Here is a 25,557-nt window from a genome sequence, read left to right as displayed (position 1 = left end):
CACTCTCCTTGAGGGGAGCGACACATTTCTCCTCTCTCACTACCCGAGTGAGTAGTGCCGCTCATTGCTTACAGGAGCTAAGGCAGAAGAGGTGAGTTTAACTGTCTAAACCTTAATTTCAGACTTTTTCAGTCACAATCTTTGACACAAGACCATGTGGAGACAAGTGTTTCAGGCATGTTTCTGTCTTTGGTGTTTTCTGTCAACTGACTCAGGCTCTGTAGCCAGCATGTTACTGTCTGTGAAGGCAGCCTAGGAGCCCAGCTCTGCTGCAACTTGTCAAGAAGGTGGGTGCTTGCCTCAGCTTCACAAGGTTTATACCTTGCATCCCAGTTCTACATGGCACAAGCACTCGCAGGCCCGTTCCTATACAGAGGACTCTAAAGAGGGACAATTTTTCAAACACTGAATAATCATCAAAGTGTATAAAGTATTTCTCCTTTTCTTCCAGCCATGAGATAGCACTCCTTTTCAGGCCCACTGTGAGCCTGTATCGTCAACCAGAGAGGAAAAATTAGAGGCCCTTGAATCAGATAACTACTTTTTCTTTAAGTCAATGAGAGTGTCCATCATATGAACCATCACTGCCGATCTCACCAGGCTTCACTCTAGATACAAATATCTTCAGCATTCACCTGAATTAGAGCTAGAAGTAACATATTAAATGCACATCAGTGCATCTTGATTAAAAGGTCTATGCCTTTGTGCACTGTAACAGAGGTACTTCAGTTATTACTGATATAATAATACAGTTATTGACTAGATATCTTTTTGGGTTGTTTTTAAGACTTCATATACAGCAGTGTCTTTGTATAAGTCACAGGTGCCATCTTTTGTATATAAACTTCACTGAAGTATTCAAAATTTTACCATTTCTGCCATCTAATAATCTACTTTCTTAAAAATACTAGATATCTGTGTGTATCTGGATTGCAGGTAGCACATGTGTAACAGTAACTTTTGCTACCATGCCATTTTTAATCATGGCTTTCACTGACTGGCAAGTTAGATAGTTGCCTAACGTGTACAATGTGTTTCCTTTCCTATGAAAACAATCCATGGAAAAGGAATTTACATAACAGATTGAGTTTAAAAGAATCATAAATAAACCAAGTCTGTGAAAAAGTCAGGAAGATAAAAGCCACAGTCATCTTCCATATTAACATAAGAACAATGATGTTTTCTCAGTTTCTTGCAACTTGTAGCAAGCTTACCTCATTTGTTCCACACTCACAGCATCATTATTTTGCCCCTTCACCTGCATTTGGGAGTTCAAAGACTATCTGCTGACCTGAAGGGTGACTGTATAATTAAAATGCAGGTAAGTGTCAGCACAGGCCTTACCCACACAAAGGCTTTTCCCCTGCTGAATTGAGTCCATTAACGTTTATATGACTAGCCTCAAACTAAACTAAAGCATAAGTCTTTCAGAGACGTTATCACATTCGACAGCATTTAGTCCTCCCCACAGGTGTCTGCTTTTTCTAGCTTAATTGTTAGTTTAATCAGAGTATAACATAATTCTAACCTCTTAACATCGCTTTGCTCTTTGTTTATATCAAATTTTCATTTGGTACCTAACACACACCACAGGATGAAATTTTTTTTTTTTTTTCAACTTTTGAATTCAGACCTTATTAAACAAATCCAGTTTTGTGCTATATACATTCTTCTTAAAATTACATAACAGTGATTGCCAATTTCAAGTCACATACAATGAGCTTAGAATTTCTAAACTGAACATTTCTACAGAAACTGTAAGTTTTCCTTCCAGGTGATGTCTTCAACATGATTTTTCCAGAATTTTCAATCAATTGCTGATGAGATCTGTATAAGGGATTTACTATTTCTGTGTCCTTCAGCTTTCAGTTAATAAAGGAAAGCAAACATTGTGGACATAACTGGTTTTGCTTTTTTGGGGGGGATGCAGAGCCTGGTTAGAGAGAAATGAGAGAACTCTGAACATACCAATGTACTAAGTATGTATGAGGTGAAATGACACATTGTTTGTCATGTCTTGTCAATGATGTTTTTTAAATTAAAAAAAAAAAAGGAAAAAAAAAGTTAACAAAAAGGAAAAAAAAGGAAAAAAAAAAAAAGTAAGGTTTCTTGTATCAGCACATTGTTATATTTCTACAAAATAGCCAGAAAATGTTAGTGATGGCAATGAGAGCTGAAAGAATGAAAGACTGTTTTTCAGAGTTCAAAACCCATTTTGGATTTCATAGAATCACAGAATCATAGAATATCCCAAGTTGGAAGGGACCCATAAGGATCATCCAGTCCAACTCCTGGCACCACACAGGTCTACCAAAAGTTCAGACCAAGTGACTAAGTGCACAGTCCAAACGCTTCTTAAATTCAGACAGGCTTGGTGCAGTGACTACTTCCCTGGGGAGCCTGTTCCAGTGTGCAACCACCCTCTCAGTGAAGAACCTCTTCCTGATATCCAGCCTGAACCTCCCCTGTTGCAGCTTGACATCATTCCCGTGGGTCCTATTGCTGGTCTCTAAAGAGAACAGGTCAGAGCCTGCCCCTCCACTCGCCCTCATGAGGAAGTTGTAGACTGCGATGAGGTCTCCCCTCAGCCTCCTCTTTTCCAGGCTGAACAGGCAAAGTGACCTCAGCCGCTCCTCATACGTCTTCCCCTCTAGGCCCTTCACCAGCTTCGTTGCCCTCCTCTGGACACTCTCCAACAGTTTCACATCCTTTTTGTACCGTGGTGCCCAGAACTGCACACAGTACTCGAGGTGAGGCCGCACCAGCACAGAGTGGAGCGGGACAATCACTTCCCTTGACCGACTAGCAATGCCTGATGTACCCCAGGATACGGTTGGCCCTCCTGACACGAGATTTGATCTTCTGTTCTTACTTTTCCAAAAGCAATACTTTCTGTTAGGACCATTTCCTGCATGTCAACATGTGTAAATAGTTTCAAAGAAAAAGATACCTTTAATAAGCACATATTTTGCTGTCACTGTAATAAAACAGCACAGGCACTGGGCTGTGTTCTCTGGTTTAAAGCTGTTTGGCAGCCTGCGAGTATTGCTTGAAGTGAGTTATCTGCTGAAAATTGCTCCTCCATAGAGAAATTCTTTCATGGTGTAGTGTTGCTGAAGGTGGCTTTTCTGCACCTCTCATGAAAAGTGATTGTACAGAGAATGGGGACAGACTGTGTCAGCATTTCACTGATTCTCTGCCACTGGAATGACACAGGTAATTCCTACACCATCTGCCAGTCCTTGTTTGGTCCAGCCTGTCCCCAGCACCTGTTCATATTGACTCTTCTGATGCCATCTTCTTGTGTCCAAATTATGTCACAGACAGCCTTACCTGTGAGGCATCAATTAAAAATGAGCAGCAAAAGGAACAGTTTCTTAAATTGCCTCCCAGAGCTGAGTTTTAGTGTTTGTATGGGAAGTGTACCTTCCTGAGTGGTTTTATTTTCACCTATTCTAGTGCAAAGCCAAATAGGTTAACTCTAAATATGCTCTTTTAAGGCGATATGTTTATAAAATAGAATAGCTCAGAGAAAAGTTGTTCACATAGTTGGTTAGAACGGAGAAGGAGAGAGACCCAGTGGGGTGAGCCTTCCTTGGCCCTTGTCTTCTAAGACACTTATTTACCCTAAAATGAGCATGGAAGTGGAGTGGGTACTGGTGTGCATTGCCAATTAGTGAATACGTGTGCCTGGATGGAGGTCCCCATCAAACATCTGGAGTAGACTTAGCCATAGGTATCTCACTCTAGAAAGAAGGAAGGACTGGGGGATGAATAACTGATCAGCCTTCAAAAGAAATGGCAAGGACAAGAGTGGAAAGGTCAGCCACAGCTAGAAGCTATTAGCCTTGTTAGAATATCCCCAAGAGGAAGCACCAGAAATTGTTGATCCACCAACAATAAAAAACAAGCATGTCAGCATTTCCAAATTACATCTGCACATTAAAACATTTCTGCATTTGTTGATGGCTTGATTTGAACTACATGGTAGTGTTTTCCCCACCACGAAGACTGGCTGCTTGTTTAAAAAGCCCAGATATCTGGATTTGCATAGAATGCAAAAAGTGGGCCATTTACTGTGCTGGTCTTTCAACACTAGTTCATCTCAGGACAAGCACCTCCCCAGGTAATAATATGTGTTTAGAAAAATGTATAAATGAGCACAGTTAAGAACCCTGAGAAAATATCAAAATTTCTTGATGTTCAATTTTAAGACATTTTTAATCCCAAGTAAAAGCTTCATTTTAAAGGCTGTTCTGACCTGAAATATGACACTTTTAAAAACAAAGCAGATTGAAAGGTAATTAAAAAGTAATGAAGATTGAATTGTGGTCAGAGTTAAGACATGCCAAAAGACAATTAAATAAAATGGAATAAAAAGTGATGCTACAAAGAAAGAGAGAAAAAGATTTCACCCTAAGATTTAATCAGATAGAAAAAATAAATTAAGAAATGAAGACAAATTTAACTGAAAATAATTCAGTTAGTACAGCTCTGCTATATGCAGAACACATGCTAATATGCCAGACTGCTGAATTAGCTCTGATTGCCTTTCTCACCATCTGCAGTTACTCCACTGGAACAGTTCATTTAAGCCTAACTGTATTCCCAACTATGTATTTGATTCCCTGCATGAATTTGGCACAGAAACTACACAGGAAATCCTCCTTCGCGTATCTTCTTGGAAAAGTAAGGAGATAAATTCAGGAAGCATTCGTTTTCATTTAAAATAAATTATTTTCCAGAACTGATGCAAACCTATGTTGCTGTGGTATTTATATGAGCATAAAACTTTATTAACTCTAAACTCAAAAACAGAAAATCCCTTAATCTCATGTTATGATAAGAGAGCTACTTGCTTGCAGATGTCCATGGTCTTTTTTCTGTCTCAGGCACCACTGTGATCAATGGTGGTTTTGTATTTAATTCCAGATCACTGTTGACTACATTGAATAATTCTGGACCACATACCAATTAGATTCTACTAGATAATGTTCTAACCCTACCAGAAACTCATGCAGAACCAAGTTGCAGAATGGTTGAGGTTGGAAGAGACCCTTGGAGGTAACCTGTTCCAACCCCGTGCTCAAGTAGGGGGTTTCCCAGCACCACAGGTTTCCCAGCACCATGTTCAGGCAGCTTTTGAGTATCTCCAAGATAGGAGACTCCACAGCCTCTCTGGGCAACTTGTGCCAGTGCTCAACAACTTGCTTTGACAATAAATCTACATTGACAGTTACTTTTTTTAGGATCTGTCATCTAGGCAGTTGTTAATCTATTTAAGATGTATTTTATTGCTGCACTAATTGTTAAATCAGAATGTTGTGTATTAATGTGTCAAAATTCCTTTTGAAAGTCTAAATATATTATTTATATTTCACTGCCTATGTTACAACAAAAATTATATGAAGTGTACTTAATAAAGACTGTAAAGACTTTTTCTTCAAACCCATAGTGATTGACACTAATTATATTCCTAGCTTTTTATTCTATATCAATTAAAACCCGCATTAACAATTACATTATTTTGCTCAGAATTGTTCATAGGTTTAACTAGTTAAAATTTATCTGGCTTTTAAAATAGTATTATGATTTCCATTGTCTTTGGAGAATTCTAAATATAATAGCTATTAAATATTACCAGACCAGATGAATCTTTAGCTAAGTCTCCCAAACGCAAATTTGCTGGGCATTCTGCTTTCAAAATATTAATAACATTTTAACATCCATTTTAAATGCTAACTGTGGTAATCTAAGTTAGTTGTCCCTGTCTAAGCTAGTCATCAAAGCTGCCTCTATAAATTGTAGAAAAAAATAGGCACCTGAACTTATAACTCACCTATCTTAGCTGAAATTAATTTCCTGCCAGAGATGCCTATTTCTCTTGCTGGGCAACAAATGGACTGCAGACAAATAGCTTAGAAACTCTGAGAGTTAACTTCTAAATGTCACATGTGGAATAGCAAGATTCCCATCCTGAAAATTTTCAAAATGGCCCACTATTATCCTGTGCTATGAGTACACCCTCCTGATTCCCTCCAAATAGAGACTAGGTACAGCTGCATTTTTTTAGAGTTCTGAACACATTTAGGTTTTCCCTCTACATGTTTAGGAACATAAGAAATAGAAAAACATGTCTAGGATATAGAAATTTGGTGTAGCAGAATTCAGTGTGAGATCAGTGAGCAAGAGGAAGGTGATCTTACAATACCAAATTATAAGATATATATATAAGAAATCATATATCGCCGAGGCGATCGGCTCCGGGGCAGACATGTCTGGGGGGATCGGAGCAGGCAGGGCTTTTTTTCTGGCATCGAGGCCACTCGAGGCACCCGAGGGAGCTGCCAGGAGCCGGCAGCCCTCCTGAGGGAGGCTGACGAGGTGCGGGCGGAGCCAGCAGCACCCCCGCCCCAGCGCAGGCAGGGCGAGTAGGCGGGGCACCCTCACCGCTCTTCTCCAAAGGTCTTTTCCAATGGTGGTTGTAACCCTCTCGTGAAGAGCCTGGCCATGGTATCCACCAGGCAGAAAACCATGGCTTCCGCCTGTCATGCAGACTCTCCAGCCACAGTTACTGATATGGCTACTCAGACAGAGGGCTCAGGGAAACACGCAGCCATCCAGGTCTTGGGCTGCAGGGTGTGCCCGAATCTTCTGTCGGTGTCCGACAGCAGCAGCGGTGGGTATGCCTGTGGGAGGTGTGCCCAGGTTGAAGAACTGCTCAGCCTGGTGGTGGGGCTTTGGGAGGAGGTGAGCAGGCTGAGGAGCATCAGGGAAATTGACTGGTGGAAGCATACTCTACCCTCCGTGAGACAGACTCACGAGCCAGCCACAACACAAGTAACAAAGGTTCCTCTATCCCACCAGGCAGCAGCTACACAGAAGACAAAAGTTCCCCCACTCCGCCAGGCTGTAGGAGGGGACCTAGGCCAAGGGAGGGGAGTGGAAGGAGGTTTCTGCTTGGGGTTGTAGGTGAGCTCTCTCCCTGCCCACCTCACCTTCCTGACTACCCTTACGTAACAAGTATGAGGCTCTAGAACATGACAGTCAAAACAACGATGTAGATGAAAGCCCGTCCTGGTTGGAGGGGTTGCCTAAGGCAAGGCAACCTACCCCCTGCATTGCTACATCTTCTGTCAAGAAAGAAAGAAGGGTTATTGTCATGGGGGACTCCCTTCTGAAAGGGACAGAGGGCCCGATATGCCATCTGGACCCAACCCACAGGGAGGTCTGCTGGCTCCCTGGGGCTCGGGTAAGAGACATTGCTAGGAAAATCACTCGCCTTGTACAGACCTCTGACTACTACCCGTTGCTGTTTTTTCAGGCTGGTAATGATGAAGTAGCAAGGAGAAGTCCGAGAGTGATCAAAAGGGACTTCAGGGCTTTTAGGTCCAACCGTATCCTGGGGTACATCAAGCATGGCATTGTTAGTCGGTCGAGGGAAGTGATTGTCCTGCTCTACTCTGTGCTGGTGCGGCCTCACCTCGAGTACTGTGTGCAGTTCTGGGCACCATGGTACAAAAAGGACGTGAAACTGTTGGAGAGTGTCCAGAGGAGGGCAACGAAGATGGTGAAGGGCCTAGAGGGGAAGACGTATGAGGAGCGGCTGAGGTCACTTGGCCTGTTCAGCCTGGAAAAGAGGAGGCTGAGGGGAGACCTCATCGCAGTCTACAGCTTCCTCATGAGGGCGAGTGGAGGGGCAGGCGCTGACCTGTTCTCTTTAGAGACCAGCAATAGGACCCGCGGGAATGGTGTCAAGCTGCAACAGGGGAGGTTCAGTCTGGATATCAGGAAGAGGTTCTTCACTGAGAGGTTTGTCGTGCCCTGGAACAGGCTTCCCAGACACATAGTCATGGCACCAAGCCTGTCGCAGTTTAAGAAGCGTTTGGAGTGTGCACTTAGTCACATGGTCTGAATTTTTGGGTAGACCTGTGTGGTGCCAGGAGTTGGACTGGATGATCCTTATGGGTCCCTTCCAACTCGGGATATTCTATGGTTCTATGATTCTATGATTCTATGATTCTAAATCTCTAAGTAGATTTAACTCACTCTCATATTCACATACCCATCAGCACTACTGTGCGTGTCCTAACGGCCTGGCCAGGATCACTCGTACACAACAAGGAGGCCAAGGGATGTCATCAGTCAAGGTCTTACTGTGTCTCTGGGGTTCATCTTGACTGGTGATGACAAAAAGATTTTAGCTTTGCCTTCTATATTCACTTGGAGTGTGTGCTGGTTCAGGTCCTTCACCTCATTCTTTTGTCTCACCTCTCATAAGTATTAGTCAGAATTCCTGAATTTCACAGTACTTTGCCTTTCTTTATCTTCATGTTTTATACCTACTGTCTTCTTCTTCATTCCCTTGACACTTACCTATAGGTCAGTTTTTCTCTCTCTTCATTTGGTTAAATCACTTATATGAATATGATGCACTATGCAGTTAGCACATGCCAACACAAGAACAAAGTTCTGCTCTTTCTTCTGGTATTTTTACACAAACATATACAGCCACAGAAAGATTCACACTTCTTTTCATACTTAATTCATACCACTACTAGTATTTATTTTCAAATTTTTATACTAAACCTATCTTTTTTTTTTTTTTTTAATTCCTAAGAATTATTTTCTTATTGTCCTACTCCTTAGGGATGCATTTTTTTCCCCTAGCACCTTTGGGTTACTGAATGTCTTTTCTACACTTCATAATTTATAATTTACAATGATTACTCTCACCCTTCTTTTCTCCCTTTTGTAATATATGTGTATATTTAAAATTTTAATTGATACATTCACTTCACAACTGAAGTAGGAGGGGTTTAAACGCATAGGCGTGCTATTTCTTAAATGTGAGATGTGACTTCTGGATATCTCATAAATTCTTGTTAAACAACTTTCAAATTACTTTCACAATTTACTGTCTGTATTTTTTCTTTCTAATCAATTATCTCTCATAATTTTCTCCATGTTTTTAAAATTCACTCCTTTGAAGTACCTAGTATATATATATTACTGCCCTCTGTTTTCCTATAATGAATGTAATTAGATCCACTGATCTGTTCATCTATATTCAAGGTAATGAGGCTCAAAATAGAATTACCTTATGTTAGGTTCAATACCTTTTGTGTTAGATGATTATCATCTGTCATTTTTAGAAACTTTAATGATGTTTTACTACAGACTACATACAACCTCCAGCACAGGTCTTTAAAACCGAAGTCACCAAGAACAATACAATTTGTCTTTTTAGACAATAGCTGTAACACAAATAATCATCTCTCTAAAGTAGAGTGCCACCCTCGCTTCTTTTACCATCTTTTTTTGTAGACATGTTTTATCTAATTATTTTAAAATTCCAATCACATAAATGTATTTGCAATATCAATTATATCCTATTTCTCCCCACTGGTAAGAATTTCCAGTTTCTCTAGCTGTTTACCCAGACTCCTGGCATGGGTCTACAGACACCAGGAAAATAATTCATCTGCTTTCCCTGTCACTTCATCATTTGTTCACAGCTTGGCTGAGTTAGAATTCAAAAATGCTATGAATTGTTCTGTGGAAAACTTCAAATATTGTCCACGGCTTGTATGACCTTAGCAGCTGATCCATCTCCTTTAATATCAGTGAAAAGTCTTCATTTATCTTCAGGGATGGTTGAATTAGACCCTAGCAATCTTGTTTTTCCTGATTTTTCTTATTCTTTCTCTCTGCTGATGCCAGCCTGCTTTAGCTGCAGGGAGGAAAGTGACTAAGGTGTTTATTTTGTGATTAATGCCTGCAATCACCTTATACACTGAGAGAAACTTCAGAAGTGTTGGTCTGTCAATCCTTCAGGTCTCATAAACAGATGCTAAGACAGATAGACAGATAGACTGCTCAGGAGATACTGTGGTAAGATATGCAGGTAAGGAAGTTGCAGTGTTTTTGTCTATTTGACTGACAGAGAAGTCACTGATTTTGTTCTCCTGTTAGTGGCCAGATTAGTTTTAAGAATTTCCTAAAGATTAGGAAAGGGAATAGAGGAAAATAAATGTCTCAACAAATAAAAAATTTGATGCTATTGAGTGTGATAGCTGATCCCATTGGCTTTGCTATTGCTTTAAATATTTGTTCTAAAACTGAAATAATATGCTTGATGCTTAATTCTGGTTTGATGGAAAATGTTACTTTGCATAAATTCATAGCTGTCTGCAAGAATGCACTGAATCACACAAAGTAAATCTCCCAAGCAAATTACCTTTTAGGAAAATATATTATTTGCCTTGGTCTCAAAGGAGAAAGCAAGCTTTGGTAAAAGAATGAGGGCTTTTATTATGTATTATCAAGAGGAGAGGAAACTCTGAAATGAAATGAAAAAATTAAGGCAGTCAAAACTAAGGTAAACTACTTTGAAAGTTAGTAGTGGTGAGCAGTGCGGACTCACTGGCTGCTGACCTATTTCTCCCATCATAGGTCATTACTGACTCTCAGGTTTCCACCTGACGGAAGACAGGTACTACAAACATCCAGTACAGCTCCTTGAATGTGTGGTTGAAAGAGCTTGAGGGCAAGCAGAGAGGGGATTGTGGGAGTCTGGAAGCAAAGCAAAGCAGTGGAGAGATTAATAACTTTATTTGAGTGTGCACTGACATGACGAAGAGTTAGAGTGCATAGAAAGTTCAAACTTAGGCTCTGAGAAAGCATTTGGCTTGTTAGGAATTTTTCTTGAATGCTGCCTGTATGGGACAAGCAACAGTTCTTGTTACTTTTAAAAAGCAAGGATGCAGAGAACAAATCTTATGCACCTCTGAGAGGTGAAAAGGAAGGCAGTTTATGTCTTCTGAAAGGTGGCATAGGATTTACTGTGACTGCATGCAGAGTAAAAAGTGGCTGTATCCTCCCCTGGCTAACATTATCCTGTTTTTTCTTCTGCACAGACCCAACCACCAATTTTAGGTGGACTTTTACGCAAGCTATAATGACTCCCGGAGCTCAGCATATAAAGGGGGAAATTTGTCACTGCCTGGAGAGAATGCAGTTAATAGTTTGGGTGAAAAATGCAAATAGTCGTATACTACTATTTTTGGTGTCTGTGAAGCAGTAAACTGATATGGAGAACTATAGCATATTCTTTCTGAATACATGAGAAAAGATACTGCCTTACAACTAGGCTGCGTGTAGACAACAAATCTCTGATGCTTTTCCTCTCTTAACCTCAGTTAAACTTCGGTGGCACCCTGAGGCTTCTGTCTTTAGGATAAAAAAAAAAACAAACCAGCAATGGATTTTACTGCTGAAGTTTCATCATGAGCAGATATAGATAAAGTTGATATTGCAAATGAATTCCTATAGTGGAGGTTTCTCTATCCTATAATGGCTTAAAAGATCACATCATTCTTAAAATTCAACAAAGGTGAATATTTTGATGAATTTTGAATAGATTAGACAAAAATCCTCTAATTTGTATAGTTTATAATAAAGAGAAAAATTAAAAATGAGAAAAGAAATGTGACTGACTTTTCTGGCATCCTCTGAGTAATCAGTATAAAAGTTAATTTAATTTTTGTTCTTTTCCCCTAACTAAATTTCTTTTCTAGTATTCAAATATTTAGACAAAATACCAATTTATTTGCAAGGTGAGATTCATGGATTTTAGGTGAAAACTCGGTGCCTGACTAAAGTTACTAAAGTGACTACTTTTTTACTGTCTTTACCAAAGGAAATGGTCACTTCTTAACATCTATGAATCTGAGTTATCTCACCCAACTTTTTCTGTCTAAAACAGCCATTCAATGAATGAATACACACAGAAACAGGAAAAAAAACATACATGACAAATCTACCTTCTTTTGATGCATGTTTAATTAGGAATGGGATTCCTAACTTCACCCACATAAATACAGCAAAAAATACAACTAATCTGCTAGCTCTGGAGAGAGTGGATAGAAATAAGCGTCACCAAAGGGCTATTTATTCCAACAGTGTAGGGCACTTATTTTAGGGTGTCTATAGACACCAGAGGTGTCTATCTTTCTGTATCATCTGTAGAGTAAGATGGGTTCCATTGTGAAGGCCATGTGACTTTGAGGTGCCTAGAAAGAGCAAAGGAAGAGCTGGATAGCCTGGGAACATGACTGCACCAGGGGAGCCAGGAACAGGGGGAAGAAGGTGTGTCAAGGCAACCTGAGGAATATTGCAATATAAGGTCATGAACCACACGAGGTAGCAACAAGGGGTAGGAGAATATGATAGGCAAGAAGCTGTGCGGAAGAATGACTGGATATGAGAAATACGTAGCTGCAGGCATAAGACAGGAATCAGTAGAAGGCTAGAGGGAAAGTATGAATTATGCAGACAATTATCCTTTCTGATTAGGAAAGGAAACCTTCAGGGGTGGAATGGCAGTTCCTCACAATTTAGGAAATAGCAAAGAGTCTCTGAAATCCATTCCAAGCAGCAGAGGGAAGCCTACGGTTTCGTGCAGGTATTTTATTTTTAACTTGAGATGACAACAATGAAAAGTACAAAAGGAAAAGCACTGAGAGCAGCTGGCTTCCCAGCAAAAGTGAAAAAAGGCAGCAGGCAAGCAAAAGCAACAAGAGCAGAAGTGGAGAACTCATTTTAAACTCCAGATCCCAATTAAAGCTCAGAAGATTTTTAAGTCCCTTAAGGGAAGGTGGCTGGGGATATGACATTTGGAGTCGAAGACATGATGCAGAAAAAGAGACAAGAGAATTGCTTTAAAATATGGTGAGATAGAATAGACCTCAGTGTCAACTCCTAAATATGATACAAACAGCTAAATGAAGGAATTAGCAGTCATTATATATGTATGAAAGATAAAACTCTTGCATCATATAATTCTTGTACCCATAGCTGCAATTCTTTAAGCTTCTACGGGACTATTCATTATTTCTGAAATACCTGGGTTTATTTTGAAATAATCAAGCTAGAATTATTTTTAAAACTGAAAAACAACAAAAAATATATGTCTGTTTATGAGGGAGGAACTAGCCTGAATCAATATGTATCTTGAGGGGAAAGCTGAGCAATGAAAAATAACTATCATGAATGGAAATACCCATGTACAGTAGCTGAAGCTACTGTTGCTAGTGATATCATAAAGCAACCAAAAATGCTTGCTCTAGGGACCTACAAACCATAATCTGTTGGTGCTGTTATTTGTCTCAATTCAAGAAATGGACTGAGAGAAAATGAAACGGATAGCAGAGTATGTGTGTATAAGCTGAAGTGAATGTTTTCTCTCTTTGACTCACATGTTTACATTTTTGAGAAGTAAATATTAATTTATTTTTTTTTGGTTAGCTATTTAGTGAACACAGTATTGTACATATGGCAAAACTAGTGCCACTGGCCAAGAATACAGAGAAACATTTCCATCCAAGAAACATGGTGTGTGTGGGGAGAAGAGGGAGAATAGATGCAAATGGAAGTCAATATCTTTTACTTAGCTTTAGGGGCAAAATGTTTTATACAGCTAACAATGCTAAAACTAGAGTACAATATATCATCTTTTGTACTGTGTGTAATCAGTATTTAGGGCTTTTTATTTTCTCAAATAGTTCCATTAGCTCATTCAGACAGAGCTTGTACCATTTCAGTGGATCTCCTGCTGTCAGGAATTATACACACTGAGGTAAATTGTAGATTAACCACCTATGGATTGTGTGGAAGAAGCTTTGCCATTTGGAATGTCAGCTACAAAAGCATTACTATTTCTGATTCTGTCAGTACATTAAAATAATATTATAATAATTCAGATGTCCTTCACTTTTACCATTAAATTCTCATACACTATAGATGTTGAGATTGTCTTAACCTTTATACTTTGATGAACCCTAAAGCTCACCCTTTCCTTATATAAAAAAATGAACACTCTGCTGAAAATTTGCTAATCAAAATGAAGGAAGTTTATATAAAACAGGAAAGGATTTATATCTGGCAAAATATTTGACCTTTTGCCACCTATCACCATGTTCTTGCTGTCTTAGGAGGAATGTTATCTGGGCAGGAGTTATGTGTAAATGCTCTTCATTAAAGCAAATGAAAATGAAGTTACACATCTCATAGGTTCAAGAAGTCAGGTAGTAAGAAGATCTTTAAGTAAAATATTTTCCATCAGTGATAGGTGGGCATTGATACATGCTAGAACCTGTAAAAAGGCACAAGTGAGCGTGAATTGAAAATATTATGCCATCTGTTTGCGTTCATATGGTAAAAAATACACTCAGGGACTGATAAGATCAAAAAGCATGGTAGGTTGATTTGATTTTAGTGTAAAGGAAAAGCACCTCAGCTATTCCCTTCACCTGAGGGAGACAGAGATCCTTCTGAAACAAATCTTGGTTCGTTGGGTTCTTCTCTGGAATAAAGTGATCATTGCTTTCAAACAGCTGACAGTTTCTTGATTTTGTTTGGTAACATTTACTATTTCAAAAGGTATAACTTTCGTAGCACTACTATACATTTATCTATAATACCATAGTTCTGTCATTCTCTTGCTTGACCATCTGCATTTTTAAGATGGAACACTGTGGTGGTTTTACTCGGGTGGGCAACTGAGCTCAACCACAGCCACTCTCTCACACCCTCTCCTCCAAGGGAAGGGGGAGAAAATACGATGCAAAGGGCTCAAGGGTTGCGATACGGACAGGGAGATCGCTCAACAATTATTGCGATGGGCAAAACAGACTTAGAGTAGGGAGACAGTAAGATTTGTTGCCTATTACTGACAAGCTAGAGAAGTGAGAAACAAAGGAAAAAAACACAACAAAATCGCCTTCCCCCCATCCACCCTCTTCCATCTGCCCCCTCCCAAGCGATGCAGGGGAACTGGGGAATGGGGGCTGCGGTCAGTCCCTGACGCTTCGTCTCCGCCGCTCCCTCACGGTCCCTCTCTGCCCCTGCCCCACGCGGGGTCCCTCCCACGGGATGCCGTCCTGCCCGAACTGAGCCTGCGGGGGCTGCCCACAGGCAGCAGCTCTTCAAGAACTGCTCCCACACGGCTCCGTACCACGGGGTCCATCCCCCAGGAGCAAACTGCTCCAGCACGGGTCCCCCACGGGCGGCAGCTCCCCCCAGACCCCCTGCTCCTGCGTGGGCTCCTCTCCACGGGCTGCAGCTCCGGCCCGGGGCCTGCTCCTGCGGGGGCTCTCCATGGGCCGCAGCCTCCTCCAGGCCACATCCACCTGCTCCACCGGGGGCTCCTCCACGGGCTGCAGCGTGGAGATCTGCTCCGTGTGGGACCCGTGGGCTGCAGGGGGACAGCCTGCTCCACCAGGGGCCTCTCCACAGCCCACAGGGGACTTCTGCTCTGGAGCCTGGATCAACTCTCCCCCTCCTTCTGCCCTGACCTTTGGGGTCTGCAAGGCTGTTTCTCACTCCTCTCTCTCTCTTCCAGCTGCTGTTCCCCAGCAGTTTTTATTTTTCTGTTCTTAAATATGCTCTCACAGAGGCGCAAACAACACCACTTATTGGCTCGGCTCTGGCCAGCGGTGGGGCCCTTATTTAAAAAGGGGCAGCTTCTGGATTCTTCTCACAGAAGCCACCCGTGTCCCCCTGGTACCAAAACCTTGCTATACAAATTCACTACAAACACACATTTTAAAGGCAAAATATTTTAAAGGTACTTTAATCACATTAGTCTGCTGATTTATTTTGTATTCAGCCCCTACAATAGACCTCAACAGCAAGGAGAATCCATTCTATGTATTTAAAAAAAAAAAAAAAAAAAAGTAAAAAAAAGGAGAAAAAAAAGAGGAAATTGGACCAAATGCCAGACTGATTTATTATAGGCCACATTTAAACAATTATTATTTTGTAAAGAGTCTCTATAAAATAGAAGATGTTTCGGGACTTACTTTGAAAATTTTTTTCATTATTGGCACACCTGGAAGTCCTTGATCAGAATCCCATTGTGCAAGACACTGTGCAAACAGACTGCAAAAAGATGGTCTCTTCTCCAAAGAATTTAAAATCTAAGGGTGAGATAACAGGAAACAAATGCAGACAAACAGTGGAGTCAAGGAAAGCATGAGTCAATACCAGAAGCTGTGAGTCAAGAGCATAAGTGGTAGTTTCACTATAGCTTGTAACTGTGAAGTTTTCAGCAAAATGATATTTATATGCAGCTTAGAGGAGTGCAAATAAATGTCTTTGTATAACTTCATAGGAATGCTCGTTTAAATATTTAAAAAATTGACAATGGCAATTTTAACCGGAAGAGCAGAAATCAGAGTCAATAGATGCAGAAAGCTAAATAATAGATTGTTAAAGAAAAGATGTGTAAGCTTACGTTTGATTCGATGTTTGAAGATGTGCTTGCAAAGAGCTGTGAAGAGATAGTTGATACATGGAGCATGCTTTTCCTTTTAAAAAAATAGATTTATGTAACGTGTGTTCTTGTTCTTATCTCCTATCACTGCAAGCAAAAGCTTTTTCAGGCATTAAGACTCCCAGAACAGGCTATCTCCTGGGAGGCTTGAAGGTTTCCTAATGATGAAAGGAAAGAAAAAGAGGTCTGGGGGGAGACAATGTTCAGGTTTCTGAAGTGCTACTCACACATACCATTTATTCTATATATGTCATGGGAGAAATACACACTGACACACCTTTTTTTTTGCAAATATATGTAAATGTACATGTAAATCACACCTCTGACATTTGGCAGGTTGTCTACTGAGCTCTAGCAACATCGTTGCTAGTCGTTGGCCTTTGAAGACTGTCAAAATTTAAAGTTCTCAGGTGGATATGTGCTTTCATTTCATTCATGTAACTGTACTTAAGCTGACTGAGATATAAAATAGCAGAAATACTGATGTCCCTGCCAAGGGTGTCTGCCAGCAAGCTAAATTTGGCAGCATGCCAAAGCAACTAGCGAATTCCAATTAAAACCTTGTGTTATTGTTGCCTGGAAAGCATGTCTGTAAGGACATGCAGCAGTTAGATCAATGCACCAGCAAGACCAATGTACTTTACTACAAGTATTGGGTTTCTGTGTCCAGGTGTAGGTAGCAGGCGGCCTCTGTTGGGAGGACAGTGCTGGACACAGCCAGCTCCAGCAACCCCACAGCGCGGCACAGCTGAGCCCATCGGCTTCACGTGAGGCACCTCAGGAAAGTGTATTTTAGAAAGGGCAGAAAAGGCCATAGAGAGGAGGAAGGAGGGTTTGTAGAGGAGTCTGGAGTGAACAAGTTAAGCTGAGCATGGAAAAGGGATGAGGAAGGATGTTGCTTTAATGTTTGTCTTTTTGTTTCTGAGTATGAGATGCAGGAATGAAACATCTATATATTCATTCATAATAAAGTTAATTTTCCCCACGCTGACTCTGTTTTGCCCATGATGGTATATGGAGAGTGATTTCCCTGGTTTTACCTTGAGACATGAACTTTCTCGCTCCTGCTCTCTTTTCTCCCTGCCACCCAGCTGAGGAGGAAGGGGGTGAGCAAGGAGCCGAGTGGGAGTTTTGCTATTAGCCAAGGCTAACCCATGCTGCTTTATGCTTACTTGCTAGGTCATTTGTCCTTTGATGTGCACACAATTTTAACTCATACCAGCTACTTTATGTAGGAGAATTAGAGCCTCACACCTATAACATAACTGTTCCAAAAGATCAGTACTAGTAGATTTTGCAGACAAAAATATTTTCAAACTTAGGTGAAATGTGAACAATCAGCTAGTCTCTGCTTACAAGAAATGTGCATTTGCCAATTCCATAAGATTTTCTTGACCAGACTGTGACAAGCTGAACATAAAACCCAGGATAAGTATACTATGCATTGTAATAACTTAGCTACTACTTCTAAGAATGATTACCTGCAATACTGTGGCTCTGAAATTCAGACACTGAAACATACAGATTTCATAAATACTAGCCAAGAAGAGCTTCAGCTAATGTTGTTGGAAATGATAGACATTTGACACTGCTAAAAATCAGGTGTCAAATAAATATCTTGTTTGTTTATATATAATTTGAGGTTTTGAATAGAATAATTCAGAATTTTTTAAGCCTGACAGTGCTTCTGGCTACTGTTATCAAAAGCATGTAAAGTTGGTTATGTCACTAAAGCTCAGGTAAAAATCAGCTAATGAGGTTAAAGGTATCAGTTAAAAGCAAACATTTTAAAATACATGTTTTATACCCAGTGAAATCAGGATATTCACACTTAAGGCTGAGTTTGCATGTTAAATTTCAAGCGTATGTTGAGTACTATACTTTAGAATGTCTCCCTTTCATCTAAAATATATGCCGATTAACTTAAAACATATCAACATCATAAATTATAGATCACTACAGATTAGTTATAGCCAAACTACCGAGGCTATTAGAGTCATTTATGAAGGGGGCAGAGGAAGGGCGAAAGAGAGACAGAGGCAGACTTCCTTTAACTCTCTTGCTACTCATCTATTAGGAAAGGAAATCTGGGGCCTGTGGTACAGGCAAGCATGATCTAAGGACTGCTTTAACTGGTAAAGATTTTTAATATGTCTTTTTGACACCTAGAAGACTGCAGGATTTGCAATACTTTGATTCATTACTTCTGTAAGCCATGTTTCTGCGATGCTTTAAGAGCTAGGATGGTGCTTTCTGAACCAAAGCTCCATATGTTGGGGACTGTATGTCCAGGGAATAATTTGTAGAGTAGTTATGTTATACCACAGCTCCTACCTGCTGGCAAATCTGACACAAAGGGGCTATGGAAAACTGGCTTGCCACCCCTAACATTTCCATAATAGTTACAGTAGAATATGCTGATGTAAATCCATTCAACACTCCCTCCATCTGTTCATTGCCCAGATGATGTGACAAACAACATAAAATGCAGAGCCTACAAAACAGCAACTTAAATCCCATGAGAACAATCCAAGTATTTCTTCGTGGAACAAGGAAAAGTTTTAGGTAAGCCACCTCTATATGTTTAGGAGTCCTGGCTTCATAACATTTTCAGTGTTTGCAGCTGACCAAGGGAAAAGAAGGCTGATAAAGAGCATTCTCTATTGAAATTTATGTGAGTGGCAGCTAGTTAACTCAAAATCAGTCCACTGCACAGTGCTTATATGTCATATAAAGAGACTTCTGTGAGGTAGATATAATTTCATTGTTGAAGTATAACATATTGTTGATAAAAAGCTTTTGTGAAAAAAGTAGGTTTAGGAATACAGAAAATATATATACAGTATGCAGTCTTCTCTGTGGTATCTGAACATGTGTACAAAATTAAAGAATTACACTAGAGTCTGAGCTGAATTTGAATATAAAACGTTATATGAATAAAAAGTTGAATATAAAAGGTTATATGAAGTAGCAACGTATGTCCAGAATTTTATTCTGTCTCCTTCCCTGCCCTCCCCCACCCCCTAGGAAAAAAAAAAAAAAGATCCAAAGAGAAAACCAGTGCACGGACATTAGTTAGAATTTTCTTCCCTAAAACACATCTTATTTCAACTGCATTCTGTAGTGGTGACATTCAGTCAAAGGAATAATACATTTGAGTTTAGATGGCTCTCACCAGGTTCTGAGATTTTTTTGGGTCTCCATTTACAGCTACGTGGGTCTGTGGTTGCAAATACATAAAATAAATAAATAAATAAATAAATAAAAATTGTCCAGTACTGCAGGTGCATTTTAGCTAAAACTGTACAAACTGCCATTTTTATATGCACCACATAGACATACAGTCTTGAAATTTTGCTTTGTGCTGTCACTTTTTGACTAGCTCCATTTAGAAACTTAAATTACTTGCCGTTCCTAGATTGGATATAAGCATCAGGCATCTCTCTAATTTTTATTACCATCCCTTGATATGAAATACAGCAGTTTGTTTCCATCAGACATTTATAATTTAGTTCAGAGTATAACTTTAGCTTCAATGTATAATTCAAGGAAGCTACTGCTCTGGGCACCAGACAGGATTGACCCTTGTTCCCAAGTCTAGGAAATAAATACTGAAGATCAAATACTGCAGTTAAGATCTAAGCGGTTATTTAGTTAAATGTGACTAAATTATTTAAGGTTGAGGATGAGATTTGTATTGTGGTACATCTAATGACATGATGGTGAAAACATTTAGCTTTCTAAATACATAAGGATGTACATATTTATATTTATATTTGTAAAATACTTAAACACACTCATTAAAGCTTAATGGGAAGTGTGTTTAGGCACATTTAAAGGATGTTTGCCTGTATATCTTTGGGTACAGGTCTGTTAATTCTGCTTCTCAGTGTCACTGTGTTTTCCACTTAACTGTATGGGAGTTGTTGATAGTAAGCACTCTAAAGATTGAGTCTATATTAGGGAGATGAAGGCAGGTAACTGAAAAATAAATACAAACCATTTGATATTCTCAATTGAATCTTATAGAGTGACATAAAAAAAAAGATGAACCAGATTAGAACACAATTTGGAAATGTATCTATAATGGCACACCTTAATGGAAATAGAGATATACTTTTGTTTATGAAAACAGTGAATATTGAAATGCCGAGTCTTTTCTAAACTAATGTACAGCACACAGAATATGAACATAATGAGCATATGTATGATCACTACTCTAATAATTAATTTATTATTATCGCAACTTTAAATAACTATAATATTAATTGCATTATCATTATTTTAGAAGTCCACACAGTAGACAAGAATCCTGTCATGTAATTCTGATCATGGAACAAGAAAATGGCCTCTGCCATAGGTATTTCCAATGCATATGTAATCCATTTCTGCAAGAGATGGCTACAGACAGAACTTGTGAAAAAGAAGTAGAGAGACAAAGACGTACAGATTACAAGACCATTAATTCGGTCTGCCAACAGCTGTTGACAAGTTTTTTAAAAAAAACATAATGAGAGAAAAAGAGCTCTAACATGGGTTTTGAAGGAAGATAATGCAGTATTCTTGTACCTGGTGGTTCATGGCAACTTGCACAGCCACCTCTTTGGATAATTATGATATGTTGCCCTTAGGTGATGGGAAAGAAGAAGAAAGATTGCTTCATCCTGAGGATCTAAGCAAAAGATACAGGGGAGTGGGACTGACAATCCAGAAACACACTAAAACCAGTTATAAAATATAAAATTAATTCTCTCTATTAGGTATCAGATTCATTTTATCAAATGACAGATTCGGTATGATTTGATTCAACATCATATTTCATTAAATGTCCAGGGGAGAATCGTGTGCTTCTATTACAGGTACGTATACACACTTGCATTACATTGTATTTTAAAGATTGTAGAAGCATCATGATACTGAAAGTACTTTGGAGCTGCCTGGTTAAAGTGGCTGAGTTTTTTGCACTGTTAAACTTGTTTGTGCTCCTGAGACCTAATAAGGTGAGATAGACTCACAATGGTGTAAATTACAGCCATGACGGTATGAACTTTGGTTCTGCTGAGAAATGTTGTACCATTAGAATTTAACTGCCTTCTTCTTGCTACTGTTGTTTTGCTTATATATCCAGCTCTACCATACAAGTTAGCACATTTTTTTTTCAGCCTTTTACTGCTCTATAGAAACAAATACCACTTGCATCACTCTGACAGATGATGCTGTTCATTTTCCTTTTTGAATTAACTCAGCTTTATGGTCTCTGTCCTTACCCAGATTAACTGGATACAGATTTTCATTTGCTTGTGCGGTGTTGGAATATGAAGCATGTTTCCCTGGAAACTTTAAATGTCTGAAGCAATCATTTACATACACAATATTGTCATCAAAGCTGCACACTTTTTCAGTTGAAGTTAAAAACAAACAAACAAAAATCTCTACCTGTTTGTATGAAAATATTTGCATTTTAAACACTCTGAGAAAACCCTTATATTTAATTTTGGAGACCAAAGACTTAATTGTTCTTATAACAAATCTGGAAATAATTTCACTTGTAGACTAATTGCATTCACTGGAATAACTGTTCAAAGCTTCAGAATTCTGCTTAAATATTTACCTCTAATTGCCATGCAAAACACTTCTGCCCTTTCCTCTGTGTAGGGCAAAAACAACTGTCACTTTAGCATAGATTTACTTCACCAGTCAAGAATGTTTGGATTGTTTTAATCATTCAGATAACTCTGACATTCTCTTCAAAGCTATTCACAGAAATTTCTTCTAACTGTTATTTTTTACTGACAGATACCCATTCAATATTCCCTCCCCCTCTCCTGCCTTTCCCCTTTCCTTTCTCTGCTCTCTACCCTCTTTCCTAAGCCAAATGCCAAGGAATTGGGAAACAGGAAAAATGCATGCATGTGCACATATGTGCTCGCATATGCACACAGCTCCACAATGTGTCATTAGAACATTTTGACGCTTTCAACTTAACTGCAGCTCCAAGGCTTTGCCATCCTCAGTCTGCCTTAGAAGGAGAGCGCAGTATAGCAGCAGGCAAATATTCTTTTAATGCTAATTTCTAAAATATTTGACCAAATGAGATTGAATAGCAGTATGCAAAGCTCAAAATGCTGGAAGTTTTAACTAAGATCATAGTTACGGATCCGACCGGATTACCTAGCTCGAATTTATCCTGTTTTTAAATAGGCATCTGTATCATATAAGTCTATCTTTGAACTGGAAGCCACAATATTAATGATTAATAGTAATTATCTACATAAAGACATTCAGGAAGTTTTAGGCACTTTGATGTATTACAGAGACATTATTAATTTTGTTTTTCAGAAGGGAAAACAATAGGTGAGAGAGAATGCAACTCTCCAAAAGGTCATACAGTAAATATTGACAAAATTGACTTCCAGAATGAAATCTTGGTTTCGGTGTAATCAAAGGCAAAACTCACAGAGAAAATGATGGGCTCTCATCCCAGACTCCTGCCCTGACTAGATGCTACTGAGGGAGACTGAAGTTAAAAATTGTTACTAGAATACAGTTTGAGTATTTTAGGACTTTTATTCACAGCTGAACATTTTCTGAGTATGATATGCTACTTTGCCCTAGATGTTATTACATTGGCTCTCATATGGTGGTGCTCATGTTTGAAAATACAGCAGGGTTAGAAATATGTCCTTTTATTACTCCTTTGCAGAGCTGAGGGATAAACTGATACATAAACAAATGTTCATCAGCATTTACATAGACCTGTGTGTCATGGGAAGGATTATTTTTCTATAATTAAAATGCCATAAAAAGTGTTTAAGTAACAGCTACTGGGACTAGATGTGTCTGTGGGTACTGATTTCTTCTTACCTTATCAGACACAAAGTTAGTCGAAATGATAGAATTATGTAAGAAAATGAATCATGAAAAGTGAGAAAAAGAATCTGAAATATTTAAAGCTAAATTTAAGGACTCAGAAAGATAGTTATATTCCACATGAAGTGCCAAGATCAAATCCTTTCAGTCTTTCCAGCTCAAATATTTTCTTTAACATTAAAAAGTATTATTACACTTACTGTGCTTCATGCTCTAATTCATATCTAGTAACTTACATATCAGTAATTTATATATCAGTAAATGTCTGACATCAGTCTGACTCTTACTGTCCTCTTTTTAGTAGATGTTTACCTCACATTTCTATCAAACATCTCTGTCACTTAATTAAAATATACTTATTGAAGATAATTTCAGCACTTCCAAAACAGTTGTAATCGCCACCTTTTCATCTTCGCCTGGTTTAAATAATTCTGAAACTTTAGTTGACATCTTTTTTTTTTTTTTCCCTTTAGAACTGTATTTTTACAGTGTTAATCTTATGCAGAAAGGTTGAAATATTTTAGTAATACGTTCATAGACACCTTTTCGAATATTGCAGAGTGATGGTATGGTTAAGTAAAAGAAAGCAGGCTAAGTGATGACCAGTTTTTTAAATGATGGTTATAATGAGTGGGGTAGTAAGAGGTTACCTGAATGGCATTTGTTACATTCCATCCTGCTTCCCAGCTGGTGATCTGTCTGACCTGGGCATGTGACAGGGGAGTTGGGGACTCATATCCTGGATCCTGGTGGCAAACGTCAAGCTCAAAGTTCAGGGGTCCGTCTGATTCCTCTCTCTCCTCAATGTGAGCCCTGTTCAGTTCATCTCTTCTAGCAAAATTCACATTCTCTTCATCAGTTTCTAGGCAACTGTCCCATCTTACCATTCCCCAAAAGAAAGATGGTTTTTCCCTAAAGCAGTTGAAAAGAGATGAAAAAGTCTGCTTCAGGTGAGCCATCTTGAATACCAAATATTAAAATCTTTCCTTACTTGTCTTTATTTTTTTCAGCAGTTGTACAGTGTTAATCCTTCTGTTAGATGATCATTGGTATTGTAGCTGCAATTAATAAAGTTCATTGTCCTTAGCACATTTATTTGTTCCAGATTCAAATGCCAACTTAAGAAATATCTCCAGGCTCTTCAACATGCTGCCCAGGGTAGTCTGCAGTGAGATTTAGTAGTCTGCAAGCTGCAATTTAAAATTCAAATCCTTTTTTTCCTTTTACCTATGATATCTACGTGGATCAGTCATTCATGAAGAATCTACAGGTGGCTGCAAGAATCTCTTCCTGGAAATTATGCATGTTCCTAATACAAATAAATAGTTCTGCCAAAAAAGAAAAAAAAAAAGCTTCATTAAAAACTTGAGTTGATGGACTGACTGCTAAATAAGTGCATATAAACAAGTTCACTTTTCCAGATGTAAGAATTTTCTGCTATGTTTTAGTGTCTACAGAGGTCAGTAGAACTTTAAAAATGTTCTTTAAAAAGCTCAAAGTTGCAAGAAAAAAAGAAAAAGTAGCTTGTTCGTAACTATCTAATTCACAGTTGCTGGTGGCACTTAGGAGAAAACATAGAGCTATGATTATATGCTTACTATAGGGGTGTAAGCAGCGATACATTGTGATTATTCATGCTGCGAAATCTTAAAAATAGTATTTACCTAAGTATCACCGTGATTGGAAGGAATTTGTGAAAGAAAGGTAAAGAGAAAGAAAGTTGGGCTGCACAGTTGTAGAATTGTTTATGCCCATTTTCTTTTGATGTTTCCTATCCCTGCCCTATGTTTAATTTCCTAGTTTATTTCTTTAATAAGAACACTAAGTTTTAACAGCTATATTTCTACATTAAAAACTAAATTGTTGGTACAACACTACTAATCATGCTGAAACAATTATTCATTTATAACGGGTCTGAATTTGACCACATGGGATGAATTCTAGTCCTTTTTTTTGCACTAGCATGACCTTCCTGTTAGCTGAAATTTCAGAAATTTTCAAAAGAAATTTGTATTCCTGAATGGGAAGACTGAATGGATGACTTCTCTGCCAGGTACCTGTCAACTTCAGACTTGCTAGTAATTCTAAGTTCTCACCCATTTCCAAAACGAAGTATCCTTCACCCAGGATTCTTGTTAGGTATTTGTTTTTTGTGTGTGCTCAGGATTAAACAAATGTGGAGACAAGCTTCACTGTTGTATCTTTTATGCTCAGAGAATGAAATTACTTTGGTTCTAATTGCACACTAGCATTCTGAAGCTCTCCACAGTTTTCCAGTCTCACGCATAAAATAATGTTTCAGAAATGCTACAAGTACAGAACTATGTTCCTGTGCCTAACTAGTTCAAGCA

General features: G+C 38.9%; 1 protein-coding gene and 1 long non-coding RNA gene across 2 annotated transcripts in view; both read right to left on the bottom strand.

Moving 5' to 3' along the window:
- Positions 1-24,429, bottom strand: part of LOC308192837 (vesicular inhibitory amino acid transporter-like) — a 32,801-nt gene extending 8,372 nt beyond the window's left edge. Inside the window, 1 exon segment of the mRNA XM_080586826.1 lies at positions 23,857-24,429. Coding sequence (XP_080442952.1) covers positions 23,857-24,165 — 309 coding nt within the window. The 5' untranslated portion in view covers positions 24,166-24,429.
- The window catches only part of LOC308192848, a 266,449-nt gene that overhangs the window by 13,851 nt on the left and 227,041 nt on the right, over positions 1-25,557 (bottom strand). The window lies entirely within an intron of this gene.

The sequence above is a fragment of the Anser brachyrhynchus genome (assembly GCF_964034855.1).
Source record: "Anser brachyrhynchus genome assembly, chromosome: 3".
In the NCBI taxonomy this organism is placed as follows: domain Eukaryota; kingdom Metazoa; phylum Chordata; class Aves; order Anseriformes; family Anatidae; genus Anser; species Anser brachyrhynchus.
Note: the sequence above shows the minus strand (reverse complement) of the source record. Positions and strands in the feature narration are given on the sequence as shown.